Source organism: Chroicocephalus ridibundus, chromosome 1, assembly GCF_963924245.1.
Source record: "Chroicocephalus ridibundus chromosome 1, bChrRid1.1, whole genome shotgun sequence".
Taxonomy (NCBI): domain Eukaryota; kingdom Metazoa; phylum Chordata; class Aves; order Charadriiformes; family Laridae; genus Chroicocephalus; species Chroicocephalus ridibundus.
Window position 1 is genome coordinate 161,402,773 of NC_086284.1, and position 20,135 is coordinate 161,422,907.

The 20,135-nt window shown below is 47.0% G+C and overlaps 1 protein-coding gene across 4 annotated transcripts in view; it reads left to right on the forward strand.

Moving 5' to 3' along the window:
* Window positions 1-20,135, forward strand: part of ABTB3 (ankyrin repeat and BTB domain containing 3) — a 180,754-nt gene that overhangs the window by 111,612 nt on the left and 49,007 nt on the right. For all 4 annotated transcript variants that reach the window (XM_063321392.1, XM_063321424.1, XM_063321413.1 and 1 more), the window contains exons 3-4: window positions 6,427-6,631; window positions 18,455-18,607. In XM_063321392.1, the coding sequence (XP_063177462.1) occupies window positions 6,427-6,631; window positions 18,455-18,607 (358 nt within the window). The remainder of the gene's footprint in view (window positions 1-6,426; window positions 6,632-18,454; window positions 18,608-20,135) is intronic.

Here is a 20,135-nt window from a genome sequence, read left to right on the forward strand (position 1 = left end):
GCAGGAGAAAATGTTCATCCAGGTAGCAAAGCGAAGCAGCAACACTGCTGCTGTCAACGAGCCCCACCGCAGGGCATGATTCCTGAGAGCAGGCTACGCACATTCAAGTCATGGACAGCTGGAGGGATGATCAGACCAGCATTATTGAGCTGATGGGTGCTGCCTGCAGGATGCTGTTGAGCTAGAAACATGGCTGGCTGCTGCTTCGCACGGTGCCGTAACGGGGCATCACACAGAAAGAGGTCTGCGGTGACAACAGATCCTCCTCCCTCCCCTGGGCTTTGAAGGAAAGACACAGGCCAAAGAACTGTGTGGCTTGTCGACAGTGTGCAAAAATACCATCATTACATTGTTCTTGTGGTTTTTAGGACATGTGTTTGGAACAAGAAGAACTTTAGGTAGGTGTCATAGGGAGCAGCTGTGTAAGGATCGGTCCAGTGTCGTTCACCTCGGGGTTGCGGTTGAGCAAACATGCACCCAGCTGAATGTTTTCGACTGTGGAAGTTTATCCCTCTGAAAGCAGTGAGCCTGCTCTTAGGCAGGCATGACTGCAAGATCAGGTCCATCATGACAGACCGTAAAATCCCACAGGAAGCTGCTCAGACATGGGCACTGGGCATCCATCGTTTCCTCTTTCTTCCTCCCCTTTCTGTTTTTCTTCATCTTTCCCCCTCCTCTGTTACAAAATTGGAAATGGATGTGTTATTTTTCAAACACTGGGCTCTAAAATAGTAAGAGATAGGATAATACCTTTTACTGAAGCTAAACACAGTAAAACAAAACCACCAAAAAAACGCTTCACTGGTCACTGTGGAGAGGGCTGTTGCGTGGGCGGGGCAAAGCGATTTTGGCAGAAAATAAACCCCCTTGCGTTCTAACACTCCTCACCGAGGTGGGAGGCTAGGTGTGGCTGGGTTTAAATTCTGAGTGATGCCCAATTCAGCACTATCAGTCCAATCGCGTTTAATATGTATTGTTATGATTTGGATACACTAATAGTGGGCTGCACCTTCAGTCTAGTTGTGCTCCTGAACTAACACGGCCACCCTTGAGTCTTTGGTCGCGTTCAGTGAGAAACCGAAACGACTAGCTACTTAAACAGTGCAGTTTATTTTAACAACAGATATATAGGTTCTTATGATTGCTTGTGATAAATACACTGTCTGCAAAGCACGTGCAATTAAAAGTATTGTTAAATGTACAAAACAAGCAATGAAGTTATAAACAATACAGCCTGGCTGTAAATGTAGAAGAGAGATTCTCTAGAGAGATTTCTAAGTTTCCTGAGGAAGCACGCGGTATAGTCTGAGTCTTACCCAAAGGTGTCCCTGTGGGGGGGAAGAAAGGCTCAGCCCATCGACTGATCCCAGACTCAGCGATAGAGTCCTCCTCGACTGGTTCGCGATGGTGTCTTCCCGGATATCCCCCCTGTCTCGGGCTATTTTTATACTATTTGTTATCTTCAAGGTGGAGTTTGAGTGACTTTAGTCATAAATACTTTTATTATGATTGGTGTAAAATTCTCTTGCTTCACATTTAAAGGTATAGTTTACGAGAAATTCAGGGCGCAGACTCGAGGAGTGGTCGCACCTTGGAGGCGGGTAGCCTTTGGGATGGAGGTGTGTTTTGGTACATTATAATGAGCAAAGTTCGCACAAAGGACAGCATTTCATCAAAATTTGACGAAATGTTGGCTCAGGGTGGCAAGTAGGCAGCTTATTGGTTCTGTAGTACCATCTCGTTCCCATATCTGCTATTCGTCACAAGGCAAGGCCACGGAATGATCACATTCCATCCTGTCCCTCATGTAGCTTCGCAGGCAGTCTTGTACAGGGAACCGCAGATGTTGCATTCTTCGCATGCCAGCTGCGGCTGTATTCTACCTTAGAAGCCTTTTGATTCCATAACTTTCCTTAATGTGTGAAAAATCCTGTATTTTTGGCCATTTTAGTAATTATTCCACAAGGGCTCAAGCCGTCCAGTCAAGTCCTGTACTTTGTTCATATGTCCCCCCTATACAGACTGGAGCAGCTTAACTTTCCCTGTCACATCGCATCTTTGGCTTGAAGTCAGTGAAGCTGTTTCTTAAATATTCAGTAGTGCCTTAAACCAGGCCTGTGTCACAACATGCGCATTACGTAATATTTTCTATCTTTAAATCAGATCTATGTGGACCTTGGGTTCATAAACTGTGCTGAACTGAGAGCAGCTGCGACGGGCAGGTCCCGCTTTAGTCGTGGAAAGGTTGAAATGCTGGTAGCCACAGCGGCTGTGGCTGTGGTGCGGTGGTGGCTTCCTGAGTCCTTTGCTACCTGGTGTCTAAGGCACGGTGTTTCTCCTCCAGGCTGACGAGCTCCAGCGTGGAGCCGCGTGGCCGGAGCTCTTCGTTCTGATCCAGGGCTGGCAGGCAGTGCCGCCCTGGGGCATGCTGCTGCCTTGCTGTCCTCTAGGAGCCTGCCCTCCAGTTCTGCCTTCTTAGCTTCGGCAACAAAAATATCCTCAAATATCCTCCCCCACCTCACTGTTCGTGTTTTTTTGGTGTCTACCCCACGCAACGCGATGTCTTCCTCTCCCTGTCTCTGCCAGCAGAGCAGTTTGTGCAGCGGCTGGCTTGGCTTATGTTGCATAAATTGTGGAAGTGTTTATTTGGTTTAAATTACAAACAAAATAAAATTGGCAAGGTTTTTTTTTTGTCAGGCAGATGGGCTCCCCGGTCTGTTCCTCAGATGGGTTGCAGGCGGTGGCACAGGGGCGAGAATGAGCGCAGGGGACGCGGCAGGGATCCCCGCCGAGCCCCTTGTGTTGTGACGCCACAGCCCTCGGGAGCCACTTCCCTGGAGTTACAAGATCGACTCAACTGCTGGGATTTGTATTTTTTTTATGGGTTTGTTTGGAAATGATGCACTCAGGAATTTATCGGCCTTATGGACACGTTCAGTTGGTCAATGAGAGATGTGTTTTCAGGACCAAAAGAGATGCAGAAGAGCCAGCAATGGTGCAAGCAGGTACCCTTCCCTTGCGGCGTGTTGCTGTAGCTGAACATGGCTCTGAAGCGCAGAGGTGGCTAACACACAGTGATGAAGGGGTATTCCCTCTCTGTACTTGGCCACAAATTCAAGGTTGCCCTCAGTGTTCAGATACACTGTGACTTTTACAGCTGGCAAGGAGAGCAGATATCGTTGGGTTTCCCAGGTGAGGCCTGAGTTGGCTGACTGCTGGAGACTGGACCAGTGAGTCCCATCATGGAGCTGGCTCTGTGTCAGTGGGCTTTGGGGAACCCTGGCCAGGAGTAAAGAGAGTTTCAGCTCTTGGTATATTCTTCGGAAGAAAAATGGAGAAGCAAAAGCATATTAGCAAGGAAGAATAGGAGCAGCAGAATGTGGTGGGGATTGAAACAACACACATGCGTCTGGAACCAGATGTTACACTGCACTGCGTTTTACAGAGTATGCATGAGTACTACCATACAGTGTGTGTGCGCGTCTGTCAGCTCCCTCCTCTGCACTGATCCTGATGCACAGATACGCTAAGGCACAGTCCCTGCCCTGAAGAGTTTGCACCGTAACTGGATGCGGCTGGAGGAGGAAGAGGGCACTAGGGCATGTGGTGGCTTGTCCGAGGTTACACCGTGCAATAAGATAGAGAGCAGCAATTCCCGTCCTGCCTCTAGTGCTCTGCCTGTTGGGTACCAAGATCATAATGCAGCTCTTTATGCTTGCTGACTGTCCCCCGTGAAGCTCGATGCTTTATAGGTATTGATTATTTAAGCTTTGAGTTGTCTCTGATGGAGGAATGTTATAATAATTGTTAATATAGAAATTATTTGAAATATAAGTAGAGATAACATGGCAAAGGCAGAAGCAAGATCTAAGCCAATCAATTCTTGGTATAATGTAATTAAATGAGGCTTCAACATAAAAAGCATTAATTCAGCTTTAATGGCATGGATTGGTTTGGGTTTCTTAAGAAGCAGTTGAGGAAATACAGAACAAAAGGGTGAACTCCTGGTCATATTGAAATGGATGGGAGCTTTGCCATTGCTTTCAGGGAGGCTGGAGATGCTGGGCTGCCTGCCCTGCCTGTGTCGTTCTTGCTGCTGCTTTTCCCTCCTTACTCACCGCGCGGCTTCCTCTGGTGCTGGATGTGTCACTGAAGTCGCATCGCCCCAGCGCTCGGGGAGGAGTGGGGATGAAGTAATGCTGCAGCCCAAATCTGGGCCTAAATTGCATCCTGGTTTTTATTCATCGTTGGGTACAGAAGATGGGGAGGTTCTCTGGTGCCTGCTGTCTCAATCCGCCGAAATAAGACTAGTCATGTGCTTAACTTCAACCACATGTTTTAGTGCCGTAGTGGCTTGGGTCTGAAAAGGCTGAATGAAGTGCCAACTCCTTTTTCTCTGGTTTTGCTATTATTGTTAAAGCTGCACGTTGCAGCCGGCACTTTCTATGAATTTTTTTGGAGAAAAAGAGAGGAATTTACTTTTTGCTATCAGCAAGGCTGATAACAGTTAAATTGTCCCGCGCTAGGCTTGGCAGCGCACGTCTGCTGTGACAGAGTGGGCTGAGTGAAGGGGGTCCCAAACTTTCCTGCTGCTGCTGGTCGCCTGGAAATAATTTTGTGCAGAACTGGGGGAGTCATCTCAGAGGGACGTCTCTTCCTGCCGCGGACCCGAACCTTCAGGCTTTCCTCATGCACAGCTTCTCTCGGAAATTATGAGCATGCAGGGGCTGCAAGATTGGTCCTATCATGACAATTTCCTGGCGGAGGGAAAAGACAGAAACTATTTTTAAATGAAAGCTTTGAATCAGAGGAATATTGCAGAGTGCAGCAAAAAATTGTGTCAAAACCCTGAAATCATGGACTCGGCAGTTTTCTCATGCCAGCGGTTTTCTTCTCTTCATGGTTTTAAGGCTGTGTTTTTGGAGGACTGGGCTGAGCATTTTTCAAGGAGATGTTTCTGTTCTCCCTGGTGCGCGTTATCACAGCAGCAGCATCATTTTCTGTGCGAGTCAGGCTGGAGAGAGGTGATGTGCTGTGATGTCTTCACAGGGGTGGGACTTTGCAAAAAAAACCTGTACTCTGCCTTGCCCACAGTCAAAATGGTTCTCCTTTAAGTTTGCCCAGGAGTTCATTATTCAGCTTTCCCCCCACGCCAGATTTTGTTTTATGTGCCTACGTTGGTGTACATTTCCAACTTCTCCTTCCAAGTTTTAGTGCTCAGTGGTTGCTCGGGAAAAGCAAATAAGAGAGAGCGTGTGACTTCTTCTTAACAGTGGAAAATTATGTCCTCTTTTCCTCATCACTCACTTTTGTATAACTTAAGAATGACCCAAAGGGCTCTCGCTCGGATTTTCATTTAAAACAAACCATCTGATTTGATCTGAGATCATTATTTCCCCCTAAAGCTCTCTCAGAGTGATTTGAACCTGTGAAAACAGGCAGTTTATAACCACAGTTGTTTCCCTGCCTTTGATAGAGTGGTCACTAGTCAACAAACGTAAAATTCACTGCCTCGGAGGGAGATGCTTTAGTTAATTAGTTACAATCAGTACTGTGCTAAGTGACTCACTGCTGCTTGCCCATATATTTGCCGGCTAATCTCGCTTGCTGGCTTTTCTGATCCTGGTCCATATATTGCGGCTGATTTCCCATAACTGCCCTGCGAGGAAGCGACGAGAACCACGTTGTCGCAGGGAAGACGAGGAGCATCTTTCTCTTGGGCCATTTTCTCTGCCCTGGAAACCTGAGGGGCTGGGTGAGAAACTTCACAGGTTTTGCTCTTCTGCTAACGTGAAGTTTTCCAGGCCTAGCCTGGGCTTACAAATTGTAATTTGTAGTTGTGCGTTTCGGATACTGTCTTTTTGCAATTTTTTTCCCCTTCTTTCTTCACCCATGTGTCCCTTCGCACGCTCCCGCAGTGCTCTGTGCATTATCTGACTGCCTCCTTCCTCGTTGCAAGGGACTGCCTTTCCCTGCCACTCTCTGCCCAGGAGGAATGGCTTTTGGTGCCGCTCTGCATCATCCACACTAGTCGTTTTTGGGACCGTGGGGTTTCGGCAGCCTCCAAGGACTGCCTATAGGTAGCTGTGCCCCCAGCCCCAGTGTACTGGCTCTTATGGTGGTGCTGAGATGGGCCAGCCTGACGTGGCCGACCCACCATATTTGCAGAATTCCATCTCCCCCAGGCCATCGGGGGCTTGTCTGCAGCCCAGGTATGTCTCACCACGCTGTGTGAACCACCAGGCAAAGTCCGATCTGGCGATCAGCAGTGCACAGGATCCTCTCCTACCCTTTACTGTTTGCACATGGCAAGGTCAACTGGAAGGAAAAATCGACCTGGCACGCCTTTTGGTTTTTGGTTTGAAAAACTGTGGGGAGAGGCAGCCGTAAAGCCTGGCATTCACCCAGCTTTTGCTTTTTTTCCAGGCGACCTGGTGTCTCGAGCGATGCACCACCTCCAGCCCCTCAACGCCAAGCAGCACGGGAACGGGACGCCGATGCACCAGAAGCAGGGATCGCTCTACTGGGAGCCGGAGGCTCTGTACACCCTCTGCTACTTCATGCACTGTCCGCAGATGGAGTGGGAAAACCCCAACGTGGAGCCGTCAAAAGTCACACTGCAAACCGAGAGGTAAGAGCCGCTGCACAGTGCTTAATGTCGTGGTGAAGACGTTTCATTAATAAATCAGCCTATCTGGCTAATTGCTAATTACAGCTTGCGCGTGAGAGGCTGCGGAGCAGTCTGGTTTGGTTTAGGATCACCTCTTTGAAATCCGTGTCTCTCGCCGAAGCGCTGCGTGGCTGACCCAATATATATCAAAAGTGACACCCAGTGGCTACATACAGCAAATTGGTTCCAGATGTGCACTTGGGAGAGATTTCCTTTTCCTTTCGTTGTTGCTCAGCTATTCTGTGTTTTGGAAAAGAAAATGAGAACTTCTATTTCTGGCCTAGCAGGTTCGGGTTTAAATGTGTTTTTTCTGCACATTAATAGGGCTCGACAGCTGTGATTGGGGAAGTGGAAAATGAATAGAGTAGTGTGTAGAAAGGAAAGGTCATTAAAGATGCTGGGCTCCAGCCGTGCCGAGTATCTGGGCACAGGAGTAACCTCAGGGCTGCCCCGGATGGCGACATGACAGGCACCATCTGTGCTGCTGTTGTCCCCCCCGCTGGGAATGGCCAGGGCAATGGGGGGAACACCTGGGGCCCTGTCGCCATAAGGTGAGAAGGAGACACCACTGAAGCTGGTGATGGGGTCACCAAATGCCCATTGGCAGGCAGGGTGCCCAGCACAGGGCAGCTCTGCAGAAAGCAACCAGAACAGCTTGCTGGCCAAGAAAATAAAGCCATCTCCTGTCAAAAGGCCAGTGAACCCTCTAGTAACACAAGCCTCCACTTGTGTGCTGGGGCACGCTGTGCTGTTTTCTTGCCACGCTTCTCACCAACCCTAAACCACGCTTCCCCAGTACGGACATGAGTGGAGCGGCTGGTGCTTGGAAAGCGCTGGGTATTCATTTTTTGGATGGGTATCATGGATGCAAACGCAAGCTCCTTTTCCAAGCTGGGCTCCACATTTACATCCCAATGTATATATCACGCTGTATGCGTGAGCCAAACTCTGATTTGCACGTGTGCCCTGAGAGCTGCACGTACAGGGCTTGGTTATTGTTTCAGTATGAGGTCTGCATCTCAACAGCAGCATTTGAGAATCTCATCGTATGTGTAATTGTAAACGGTGTATGACATGGTATCTTCTTTGAAATAATTTTGTATCAATTCATAGAAAAGCATACAAGATGAAACTCTGGCATTAATGATGTTGCCGGGAATTTTGCCATTTGCCTTTGGATGGCATTTTGTTTCTTTTCAAGTTTGGGTCGCTCCATGAGCATGTTTGTCGCTTTTTGCTCTATTGTTTCCCAAGTATGAAAAAAAAGAAAAAAAGAAGGGAAATGACAAGAATCCAGAATTTGCTAATTTTTCTAAATTATTTTTAATTTCATGACTTGTCAGCCAGCCTCGTTATTGCAGAAGGCCTAACTCGTCTCCAGGAGTGGTTCGTATGCACAAAACATAACTAAAATTAGAAAACACCGTCACCTGATCTCTAGTCCTCATCTGTGGGAGTAATGCCACTGGAACCAGTGGGAATATAAAAGTGAATAATGCTGAGGCTTTGGTTTTGTAAGATTTCTGCAGAGTTCCCCGTGGAAAGTGAAAAAGGCAGGGATATTTGAAAAATCACTTTTAGAATTTGCTCTAATAGGTTTTCCTTTCTCTGAGGTCGCCTTAATATGTGTTCTCTTCATTAGAGCAGTCAAAACGCTGATCATTTAAAGTGATTGTTCTTCATTGCTTTATTTTGAATACTCCGTCTGGCAAGACGTCTTCCTTTGGCAGGCCAGTTTAACAACTGCGGTGTGCGGTTAGGGCCAGAGCAAGTACTCGGCGTTATTGCCAAGAGCTTGTGGTCACTTTTGGAAGGAGCAGATACTCCTCCTGTTGCCTAATCAAACATGCGTTAGTACTTAGTGCTGGAGTGGGAGCGATGCAGGGTTAAGCATGAGCCCGCATATTTCCATAGGGTTGTGCTCTGGAGCTTCCCCAGCTGGATGTAACCGTCGTGGGCTGCTCAGAAAGGAGACCGGTGAAGCTGACTTCTCCTTAGCGCTCTGAGGAGCCTTCCTACCTATTTCCTTTTTTACGTGCAAGCATGCTTTGTGGTCCATGACTTGCTTCTGGTGGTTTTGGTTTCCATGATGGGTTTTTGTGTGTTGCGAGGGAGTGGGTTTGTTAAACATGACATTTTTATATGCAGGATCTTGGCAAAGCTTTGTGCCTTATCTACATGCCTTATTCCCTCTTTTCATCTCTGGCTGCGACAATCACTTTTATGTTGGAAGAAGCCCAGAAGGAGGCAAGGAGGTCCAGGCATCTTTCCTTGTCCTTGGCCTCTCTGTGTCCCTGCTGGTGCAGAGAAGCCAGGACTGCATGGATCTGGCTGTAGACAGTATTTCCATGAAAGAGGTGTTGTCCTTGGCTACTTGGCTACCATCTTGGCATCCTCCTCCCTGACCATCCATGCCCAGGGTGGAGGGGGTTGCGGGATGTGGCCAGAGAGCTCCCCCTGGCACTTGTAGGGCTCGGTGGCCCCGTGAAAGGTGCTCCCATCCTTCCCACTCATCTCCAGCCCACCTGGATTCCGTCTGTGAACCAGGTTGAATTAAGGAGCCACAAAGGTTCTGCACCTCCATCTGCGGAGGCTGGATACGGGAGGGAATCTGAAGTCTAATCCACACAACCGGTGTGATGGCAGACCTGCCTGGCTTAGCACTTTCTAGCATGGAAAGCGCTACCTCCCTCAAAGTCTTGGGGGACGCTTAAAATGGGATGTTTACCTTTGAATAAATCCGGTGCTTTGTTTCTAGGGACTATTTTCTAGGCAGTGTTTCTCTGTGTTTGCTCTTCATGGAGGTAAAGAAACGAGAAAGCGGTGTGTTTTTAATAGTGTTTGTCTTTACATAAAATAAAAGGGGAAAATGATTATACAGCGAGGCTTTTGCAGGGGGGCTGCTTTCATGGGAGGGGTGGTGGAAAGTGGCCAGGGTTGCTCAGAAAACCTGGAAAAGATTCCCCACTTCTTAAATGGCAGCAAACCCAAGCATAAGGTGGATGTGTGACCCCTTCCCACCCCAAATTCGTATTCTTCTTTCAATCTGGTCACTTTGGAAGACATCCTGTGATTTTTTGGCTGTGTTGTTGGCCCCAACAGAAGCCAGCCCTGCTGAGGTGGGCCATCTAATGGCCCCGGGTACCACGTAGATGGCTATTTTGGCAGGTATGGAGGTACAGGAGGGGAGGTCAAACCTGTGTGTGGGGTCCCCCTTCCCTAATGCACCCAGCCAGGATGCGATGGAAACATCTGTCTTGTGCCGGGTGTTGCCTATGAAAGCAGTGCTCCTCCAGTGCCTCCACCTGCAGGCAGCTGCAGATTATTTAGGTTTGTTCATTCTTTTGCTCGCCCAGGAATTAAAAAAAAAAGAAGAAATTGTAGATGAGACCACTGTTACCAAGATTTCTTTCTTGCTTGCCGCTTCTGGTTTAATAAAAGGATCTGTCCCATGGTTGTGTTTTGCTTCTCAGCCTCTATAACGCTTCCAAAATTATTGCAAGTAATTTCTTAAGCACCGGAAAGCGCAGAATCTGTAGTTGCAGATTTGTGTGATGGTTTTTTCCTTAAGTGGTTCCTCAGCCACTTTTATCCACAGCTGTATTGACAAAGTCCTCATTACTTCCTAACTCTCCATGTTCCCCATTAACAACTCATTGAGAAGCGGCTGCTCAGCAGCTCAGCCCGTCCAGAACCACCCATTAATTCTGCTCCCACGGCAGCAAAGTTCCTTCTCCAGCATTTCCTCTGCTGCTCTGTCTTGGAGGAGCATTAACTCCCTGTACCACCCGGCAGCCTTTAGCTTTTCCCCTCGAGTCTTAATTGAGTTGATGGATACATGTCTGGTTTTAACCTTCTTTTCACTTTCCTTCACTACTTTTCTCGTATGCGGAACAATCCCATAGGAAGCTCCCGTGGGCTATTGCTTGCTTTTTATTTTTCTGCCTGCCTTGCACATGCACACACAAAATATTCAGGTACCCCGCACATTCACACACATACAAATTGTAGCCTGTAGTCATTTTTTGATTAACCGGAAGGGTTTGGGTTATCATCTGAATTTTGTTTCATGCTTTGGATAATTATTACTGTACCTGGCTAATTAATGTGATACAACCGTCTTAATGAGAAGAATGTTCCACTGCTATAAAATAACCTGAACTCATCCGAAGCACCTTAGTAACTGGTACAGCTGTGTCTGTTCTACAGATTATACCCGTAGAACAATTTTGGTAAGAAGATGACCAGGGAAATGTCCCTGATTTAAATTATTACATGGTACAAACTCCATGGGTAGGGCAGTCTCCAGCAAAGGCCAGAACAGAGCGGAGGGATTGGTGGGGAATGCTGATGAAGAGCAGGTAAAGCGCCAGCACTGGGAATGTGGAAGTCCTGCTATGAAATGTATTCACCTTGCAATGTATATCTGAAGATGTCATTATATATGCTTAATGTGCCAGTATGGCATAGCCCTGTGTAACCCTACATCGTTTTATCCACTACTTAATTGAAAACTTCAGGTGGTAAAACCGTGACCTCACTGAACTCAAAGTTAACACCAGGGTTGATTTTGCTCAGAGCCTCTAAAAAGAAACCCCAAATCTATCCTTACGTAAATCCTCTAGATTTGCATCCTAAATATAAAACTTCCCACTTTGAAAAAGTCCCTTCAGAGGTGGTATCAGCAGCTGCCTGCAGCATGTGAGATTGCACATGTTACAAGAAATAGTTCAGGCAGTATTTGTAGCTGGGCTGTCAGACGGTACATCCTTGCTGGGCTGGGGCTGTATTCTACATCTAATTTATCAAGCTAGACTTATGCTGTGCATGGGATGGATATAGGGTTTTTTTTAAATAGAGAAAATTGCGTGCAGCGCTGCGAGAACAGTGCGTTACCCGGGCTGTTCTGCACCGCGCTCCCAGCGCTGGCATCTCTTCAGGGATTTACGCCACAGCCAGTCATCTCAAACCTGGTGTCAAAGCTGCCTGTGAAATATTTCTCCGTTATGGTTGCTGGCCGAGTCATCACTTCGACTCGGTTGCGTTTCAAGTCTCAGCCATTGATGTTTTTAACGCAGGAGAGGCAACAGGGATGGCGCATTCAAATACTGGATGCAAACTCAAAAACTGACTTTCAGATATCCTTGTGCGGACTCTGGAGCACTGATGTCTTGGTACACGAAAGCCTGAGGGTAAACCCTCCCTCTTCTTAGGCCCTTCTCACTGAGGCTTGTGTGAGAGCAAGGAGAATTGATCCTTCAGCCTGAACAAAATGTGGAATTGGCTTTTTCAGAGGCTGGTTGCTTGGGTGCCCCTTAGCTGGGCTTCTGGGGTGGTGGAGGAGCTGCCTAGCGTGGGAGAGCTGCGTGGGCTCGTGTGGTGCATCAGTCGGCGCTGCTGGGTCCCTGGGCAGGAGCGGGGCTGGCAGCCTTCTGAAGGCATCTGAAGGTATTTTCTTGCCAGGAAAACAAGTAGCTTATGGTGTAAATATAAAACTCTAGTTTCGCAGCCCAGAAACCCATCTGAAATGTTTGTTAAACGTTGGAAAAAACATGCTTTTCTATCCTCTAGTAATGTTTAAAAAGACTAGCATCTCATATGTCGTTTCATCATATGTTGTAAAGGACTGTCAGAATGGAGAATGCTTTTCAATTCATACTCTGGGATTTTCTTTAAAAGCCACCCATGAAAATGCAGGCATAAAACCAAACAAATGAAAAGAGGTTTTCATAATGTTAAAGTTGCTGACTCATATCTGCAAGCAGAAACATCTCCCTATCTTTGTCTCATAGGCTTTTCCTTGCAAAAGTACAGCCTTCTGCTTCTCAGAAGCGCTGTTAACTCTAAAATTGCAAAAGCAATGGGTAAAACAGCAGTGACCTGTGTGGAGCACTTTGGCTGCCATTGCCGTGCAGGTCTGCCATCACCACTCCTTGGCTGGAGCGAGTGAAGAACTCGGCACCTACCACAACAGCATCCTCCTCAGTAGCTAAAGGATCCTGCAAACAGAAATCATGCAAAGCAATTGCGATAACTGAACCATAAAGAAAGTGTTAAAGCAAGGTCAGGTCTGTGCAGCTGTGTACACTTCACAGCTGGTGAAACTGAGGGAGGGACAGTGCGAGGTGGCTGTGGGAAATAAATCTGAATAGGATTAGCCCTCAGGAATTTCTACGTTCCCATCCTGAAGCAGACCCTCAAGCCAGTCCTCTCTGTAGTGGATGATTTAATATATGCAGTGAGCGTGTGCCTGTGGCCTGCTCAGCACCTGAAGAAGAGCACTGTGAAGTGCCCCTGCAAATAGAGAGGCTGCTGTGCTGCACTTGAAACGATGATTTATTTTCTTTGAGCGCTGTGATTATTTGGGGAAATTTCTCATGCATGCTTGATGAGCTCCTGGACCTGGAGCGTGCTGCAGGCTCTGCTGTGAACGACGGGCTAGTGGCCTGTCCGGGGTTTGAGAACCACCGGTGGTGGAGAAGGACGGAGCCTGGGTGAGGAGCATTCAGAGGTGATGAGCATGCCACCAGGAAGGCAATTTAACTCTGCACACCAGAGAAGGTGACAGGCAATAGTCCTTCCTTTGGGACTCTCATTGCTTGGCAAAAATGATAAGGGAGTCACCCACCAGAGGAGAGCTCGAGAGGAGTCACCACCATAACAGTGGGAACTGGGAGAGGGTGAGACAGGACACTGCTTTCCTGGCAGGCGGGACCTGCCAAAAAGGTGGATTTCTCTCTGCAAGGGAGAGGGAGTGACTGGGGAGAGGAAGAACTGCTTAACCTGCTGGGAAATCAAGAAAAAGAGGGGATGTGCGCGTGTGTATGGCAGCCCTGCTCTTGAAGGACTGGGCAGCAAGGTGGACCATGAAGTGACGGTCATTGGGCAGCAGGGAGTCTGCACCCTACGAACGTGGAAGGGACAGAGAAAAACCAGGGCCAGGGGTTACTGTGAGCTGGGATCTGTGGGAGTGCTGGCCCTAGTCCTTTGCAGCTCTGGTGTCGCAGCAGGTGGCATCCGGAAAGGAGCTTCATAGATCTCCTCATAGACCCACACAAAAATAATGCAGCATCCTATTGCATTTTACAGGGCACATTTCTCGTGCTCTTTGGTCCGACGATCCCTCCTGTTTTATTCAGGTATACTGGCACTGGTTACAGTAATAATAATAATGATGATGATGATGATGATGAAGAAAAAGCCCGAGGTATTGCATGTGCATGATAGGATTTTTAATATCTCTGTGTGCCAGCAAACCGAGGATGGGCAGCCCAGGACTGCTGTGTGTGTCTCTGGAGGAGTGTGGGTTTGGGGCAAAAAGTGGCATCAGTGGAGCAAGTTATGCCTTACATTTGGGCGCCCCCAATAACATTTACTTTCCTGATGAGCCATTTTGTAATTTGAAGTGCCCCAGAGACATCAACCCCACAAAAAAAATGAGAGAGGTTTGAGGTCTGATTGGACAAGAGGGGTCATCGGCCCCATCCGGAGGGAGGGTGCCGGGGAGAGGCATGGGTGGATGCTGCTGGGGAGCTGCCACGTCTGAGGTTAATGTGGAGAAGGATGTGTGATATCTGGAATGGGAGAGGAAGGCGGGTGGTTGTCCCTCATGGCGGGGGGGAGCCAGCTGGGTATTGCCTGGAAATGTCTGCAAGGCACAGGAGCTCATGAGTCCCTGAGCCATCCCAAAATAGCTGCAGGAGGGGCACTGGGTGGCAGAAGGGGATGGGGAGGGATGCTCCACTGAGGGAGGAACTGGAAATGTGAGGGTTTGTGGGGCTCTGATAATTACCCTTTGTGTTGAAGTAGGGGACCCAGGGACGCAGGGCATAGAATCGTAGAATCATATGCTCGGAGAGGAGCTGGTTGTCCCCTTGCCAAGGACCAGGGAGACAGTGCCCAGAAGGGTCCAGCCCTTTGCAATCTGCTTTTTGTTGGCTTCTCCCATCCCCCTCCCACCTCCCAGCTCTTTTGGTGGGATGGGGATTGCTCTGTGCAGAGACCTCTCCCTGCATCCCCATCTGGCATGTTTTTTGCCTTAGATGACAGTTGAGGAAAATACAAGCCCGTGCCAAAATCCATCCTTTATTTGGGACATTGCTTAAGCTCATGCTTAACTTTGAACTGCAGTGAATTAAAGAGGATGGGAGCCATGTGTTTAAAGTTAAGCACGGGTACAAAGATAGGCTGGAGGAGGAGATCAGAGGGCTCGCCTGCCTGCACCCCTGAAAGATGCTTCTGCTGCAGTTGCGCTGCTCCCGACTTTCCACGTTGTGTGGGCAGAGTCAAGCCCAGCACATTCCTACTGTGGTTAGATTAATTTAATTAAGGCATGTGCTTCCAAAACATATAACTAGATGACGTACCTGCTATGTGTCCACCCTAGAACACAGAAGTACCAGACTCTCCTGGTTATTGCCTGCCTTTGTACAGCAGAGATAAATCAATGCATACACCAATGATATGATGCATTTGGTTTTGCACGGTGTCATTTGAAAAGTGAAATATATCTTGCTGATGTCATGCTGTCTTGTGGGTTGTCACCTCCCTATAACTTTGTGTTCCTCTTTCTCTTTTGGCACACAAACAATATTAAAAAAAAATATCTCTCCTTCACGTGATGCATTGACTCTCGAAGGGTATTTTTAACCTATTGCTCTCAACCATATTTGGTTCTCTTCTCAAAATACAAATTCCCTGACATGCTCGGATATGCAGTGATTGGGGTTTTTTTTTGCCTCGCAAAAAGGAATGTAATATATTCTGAGCAAGCTCCATGTCCTCATGTATGGACTGAAATTGGGCTTTAGAGAAAATCCCTCCGCTTCTGCTGAACACCAATTCTCTTCCCTTTTGGGATTTATTGCAACAAATAGCCACGTTCATTTCTATTTCTCTGTTGAAGTTTGCAAGACCAGGAAAGGAAAAAAAAAAAAAAGGCAATTTTATAGTGCAATTATCACAGTTCCTGTAAATAATTTTACTTGCTCTGCTCCTTACTGTGGTGGGGCACATTTTCTGCTGGGTGAGTTTCTGACCTGCATGAAAGAGGAGAAGGAAGTGTGATGCCCCAAGTCCTCTCTTCAGCCACGGCCCTCTGCTCTTCTGTTCTCCCAGCAGATGTTATAGGTAGGCTCCATACAATCCTATCTTCATTCCTCTGATCCAGACCACATTTGCTCCTGCAAACCATAACCCTTCTAGAATGGAGTTTCCCTTTAATTGTTTTCCTACCACCAAGTTTCGTGGGTAACTGTATGCGTTTTGACACTTCCAGTGCGATTTGCAGCTCCCTCTCTGCTGTTTGCTCAGCAAGTGATAAAAACAACTCCCACTGATCACTTGTCCCCAGCTACTTAACGCTGCAATAGAGCGTCCCTTCTGCTCTGAGGACATGTGTCACAGGTGACCCGGGAAGCAGGTACACCCCGGCTTCTCCCCTCCTCCCCTGACTGCCGCCACCATCACGACAAATGAGCTGGGTTATGGAAATCATTTTGTGGGAGCTGTGGGAGAAGATGTTCTGTCTGTTCCTTATCTGCCTCCTTACGTGGCTGTGGTGGGTCAGGGGACAGCAAAAAGCCTTGGAAACAAATGCAGGCTGGTCTTGAGGTGACGGCGATGTGTTTGAGTGGAATAAGGATGAAAGTGGCAAGTCGGCCAAAGATGTCATATTTCAAAAGGAGGTTGTTCATTTAAGCAAGCGGCTGTGAGATTTGGGAACCCGACGTCCCAGGGAAAGTTCGTGGCCTCGGGGCTTCTCTGTCCTTCGGCGCTTGTGAAATATCTCATCCCTCCTCAAGAATGTTAATATCAGAGCTATGTAAAGTCAAGTCTTCAAAAGAGAAATAAATGGCATAAAGAGCTATAAATAGGAAAAGGATATTCTAGAATCAACATCTTCTTAAATCATTTTTCTCAGGGTAGATCCTTTTGGGGTAAAGTTATATATTTAAAATGTAAAGTATTTGCCTACTGGGCCCCTGATCCAGCCTTTTTTTTTTTTTTTTTTTTTCCTTTTCTCCTCTCCATGCAAAGGGATCGCAGAAGGAAAGGCAAGTAAGGGAAAACTATATTGAATGAGAAGGAGCAGGAGAAGGGAAGAGAGCAAAAGTAGGGGATGATGCTGCACTAATAGGAACATTTCCAGTATTAGAATGATGTACTGAGCTAATAAACAAAGGGAATATGCAGTTAACAGGAGGGGAAAGGGAGCCACGTAGGAAATGAAACAAAAGAAAAAAGGTTCAGAAGAAGAAGGTAAGAGCAGGTTAATTACAGACATTCCTTGAGGACAGTAGTCATTTACAAGTTTCATCTCTTTTTTTCTCTCTTTTTTAATATTATAGCAATCTCTGTTAAAATCCCTTAGCCATGGTATCTACTTCACAGTGTGGATGAAACAGTTTTCATTATGTCTGAATAGTTTTCAGCAGTCGTGACTAAATACAGGACTTTCAGCGTAGTTTTCAAGTAGCTCTTGGACAGATTTGGTATTTTTTAATGATTTTTACAATTTTTGGAATTTTAAAGTATATTTTTATAAAGGGGGATTTCTTCTACCCTTCCTCATCCCTTCCCCACACAGACTTTGTCTCCCACGTACAGCCGCAGAGGAGACACCCATTTTTGACACCCCAGCCAGGTGACGAAGCGGGCATGAAAACCTGTTTGGGATGGGAGGGCAGTTGCTGCAGCCTGTGTCGCTCTGGGGATTTTTTCCACCGTGACCTAACAGGCAGCGACCTTCCAAGATACTCAGCTGCAGAGATTTATTTACTTTTTTAACTCCAAATTAGGACTTGAAGCTATGGTTCTCATCTAAGGTTTGGTATTTCTCTCTTAGTTCCCCAAATAATTTTTAGCGTAGGTGGGGCTAACCGTATGCTGGGTCCTTCACGTAAGGCATGGTCATCTCCTGCTAGGACACCGGGCTGTCCGGGTCTTGTGGAGTGAAGGACCATGTCTCTGATAGCGTCCATGCTTTGCTCAAGTAGGGGTTCTCTTACAGAGTCCCACCGTCCACTGTGGGGGTTGGTATTGTGTATTTTGACTCAAGCGGCAGAACAGCTGGTACCCAAAGGTGTGACGGTTTGATACAAGCAACAGTAGGCTTAAAAGTGAAACGAAAGAGTCTGGCTTCTGACGCTGCTCACCGATAACCTCCACAATACAGCAGGATCAGCTGTAAACGTCCCCACTTTCAGCGCTGAGCACAAGTCACGCACTGTATCGTCAGGAGATGCTGGAGACTTCCTCATGCATCCCCTCTCCATCCCTGGCATCTTGGGGTGGGGGCATCCCCTCTCTTTGCCCTGTTTCATTCTCCCATCCCCATTGCAAAGTGGCTGGGGAGCGTACCCAGCCCGGTGCGTCAGCCAGAGCAGGACGTGGTCCTGTGCCAGGCTCCTGCCCTCTTTTCGGGATACTCTGTGCAAAGGATGAAAGGGGGAGGGAGGGCTTGCCAGGCGGGTGGACTGACCTCACAAGAGCCCCGTAAATGAGTGTGGCTCATAAATCTCACTCTTCGAATAATCCTGCTCCAGAGACAGGGTGAGGCATCTTGATTTAGACCTGCTTGAAATTTGCTGAGCTGGTTTGCTCTCCCATGCTTTCGTTTTGCTTGTTTCCTTCTCCCTCTGTGTGTGTGTGTGCGTGTGTGTGTGTGTATTCTCACACATATATACACATGCACACACACACGCACACCCCCCGCTTTCTCTCCCTCTACCTGTTATTTTGATGGTAGTGTACTGTAGCATTCATGTCTGTGTGCTTTCCCAGGCCGTTCATTGTGCTGCCTCCCCTGATGGAGTGGATACGGGTTGCCGTGGCTCACGCGGGGCACCGTCGCAGTTTCTCGGTGGACAGCGATGACGTACGGCAGGCGGCGAGGCTCTTGCTGCCGGGAGTTGACTGCGAACCTCGACAGTTAAAGTAAGTCCACAAAGAAAATCGGCGGCTTTGTGCAAAACGTGTCTCTCTTTCCCAGTGACGGCGAGCGAGTGAGCGAGCGAGCAGGCAGGCAGAGGGCTCTGTTACTGCCTTTGAGAGGTGCATGGATGCTCCGGCTCGTCGCCGTGTGCGTCGCAAAATCGGCTCCTGGTATTTGCTCACATCCGTGGATAAGCCGGTTGCATGGTAATGGGTGCCTGAATATCTCACAGCTGGATCGAGCCCGTAATCTGCACATATGGTTGTCTTTTTTTTCTCTTACTGTTAGGTTCTGCTTGCTAATGAGGGGCTGAAATCTTCTGCTAATTGTCTGCTTCACGTTGCTTCGCTATAAAATACCGAAATGTAATTGGCAGGGCTGCAGATATTTTTCAGGGCTTTGTTTTCAGCATTAAGCTTAAAGGGCACATTTAAACTTATAGGTAAGACTACCTCTTGCAGTAAAATTGTATTTTTCATGCTAATGTCGGTTCAAATTAGTTGTAAATGTCAGCCTAGATAATTTGACTGTTTCGTGTATCAGATGTGACCTTTTGGTTTTGTAATGAAGTCTTCAAGTATTTATTGCCAGGATATGTTTTTAGTGTCTGTTTTGCCTTATTATTATGTTCGTGTATAAAAGCATGATCTAGGGCTCTTCTAGAGTCAAGAATATATTTGGTTTTGATTTTCATATGAAAAGGCATTCTGAACCTGCCAAAGTAGAAATTACTCACTGTTACTGCTTCACAAATTTGTACATAAAACCCAATTTTCAGCAGTTTGCCTCTTTATACAGCAGTAGGTGCATTCTTTCCTGCAACGCAGAAAGCAGAGGGATGATCTACATGATTAGCTGTGACAACCTGCATCGGAGCAGCTGCCTTCGGTTGTCTCTGGCCTTGACATGCTCTTTCACCAGAGAGTATAATACTTTACTTTGAGATCTGCATAGGCTTTTTATAGTCGCAGCTATTGAATATTTAATTGAAGAAATATGTTGAATTTCAGAAGCGAAATCTTGAGCGTTTCAGATTTCAAATCTTAGCTGTAATTGCTTCCCTTTGGTGTGACCATCTTGGCCCTCATTTCCAGAAGTACAGCATTCTGCATCCTTACTGAAATGTCAAAACTTATAGATACTACGCACTTTCTGAAGACCTAGCACTTGGTTTTGCAAAGGCAGAATTAATTTAATACCTCTTCCAGTATTTAGGTAGGATTGCAAATCGGGTAATAATGTTTCTACTCTATGTCCTCTGTCATAAAATTTAAGGTAGATACAGTTAATTATCTGTGGATTAAAAACCCACAATATACCATTCTTAAAGTTGTATTTCATCCGTGTATGTGTGTGTATATATATATGTATGTATATATAAAATGCTGTCAACTGTTAGACAATTTTCCAGGAGTTTCAAAATCATTTGAAGTTGGGGACAGTTGTATTACGCTGCAGAAGAATGTATTAATTATGAGGAAGAAATCAGCACTTAAAGTTGCCAACAGGAATTAATTTCATAACGAATAG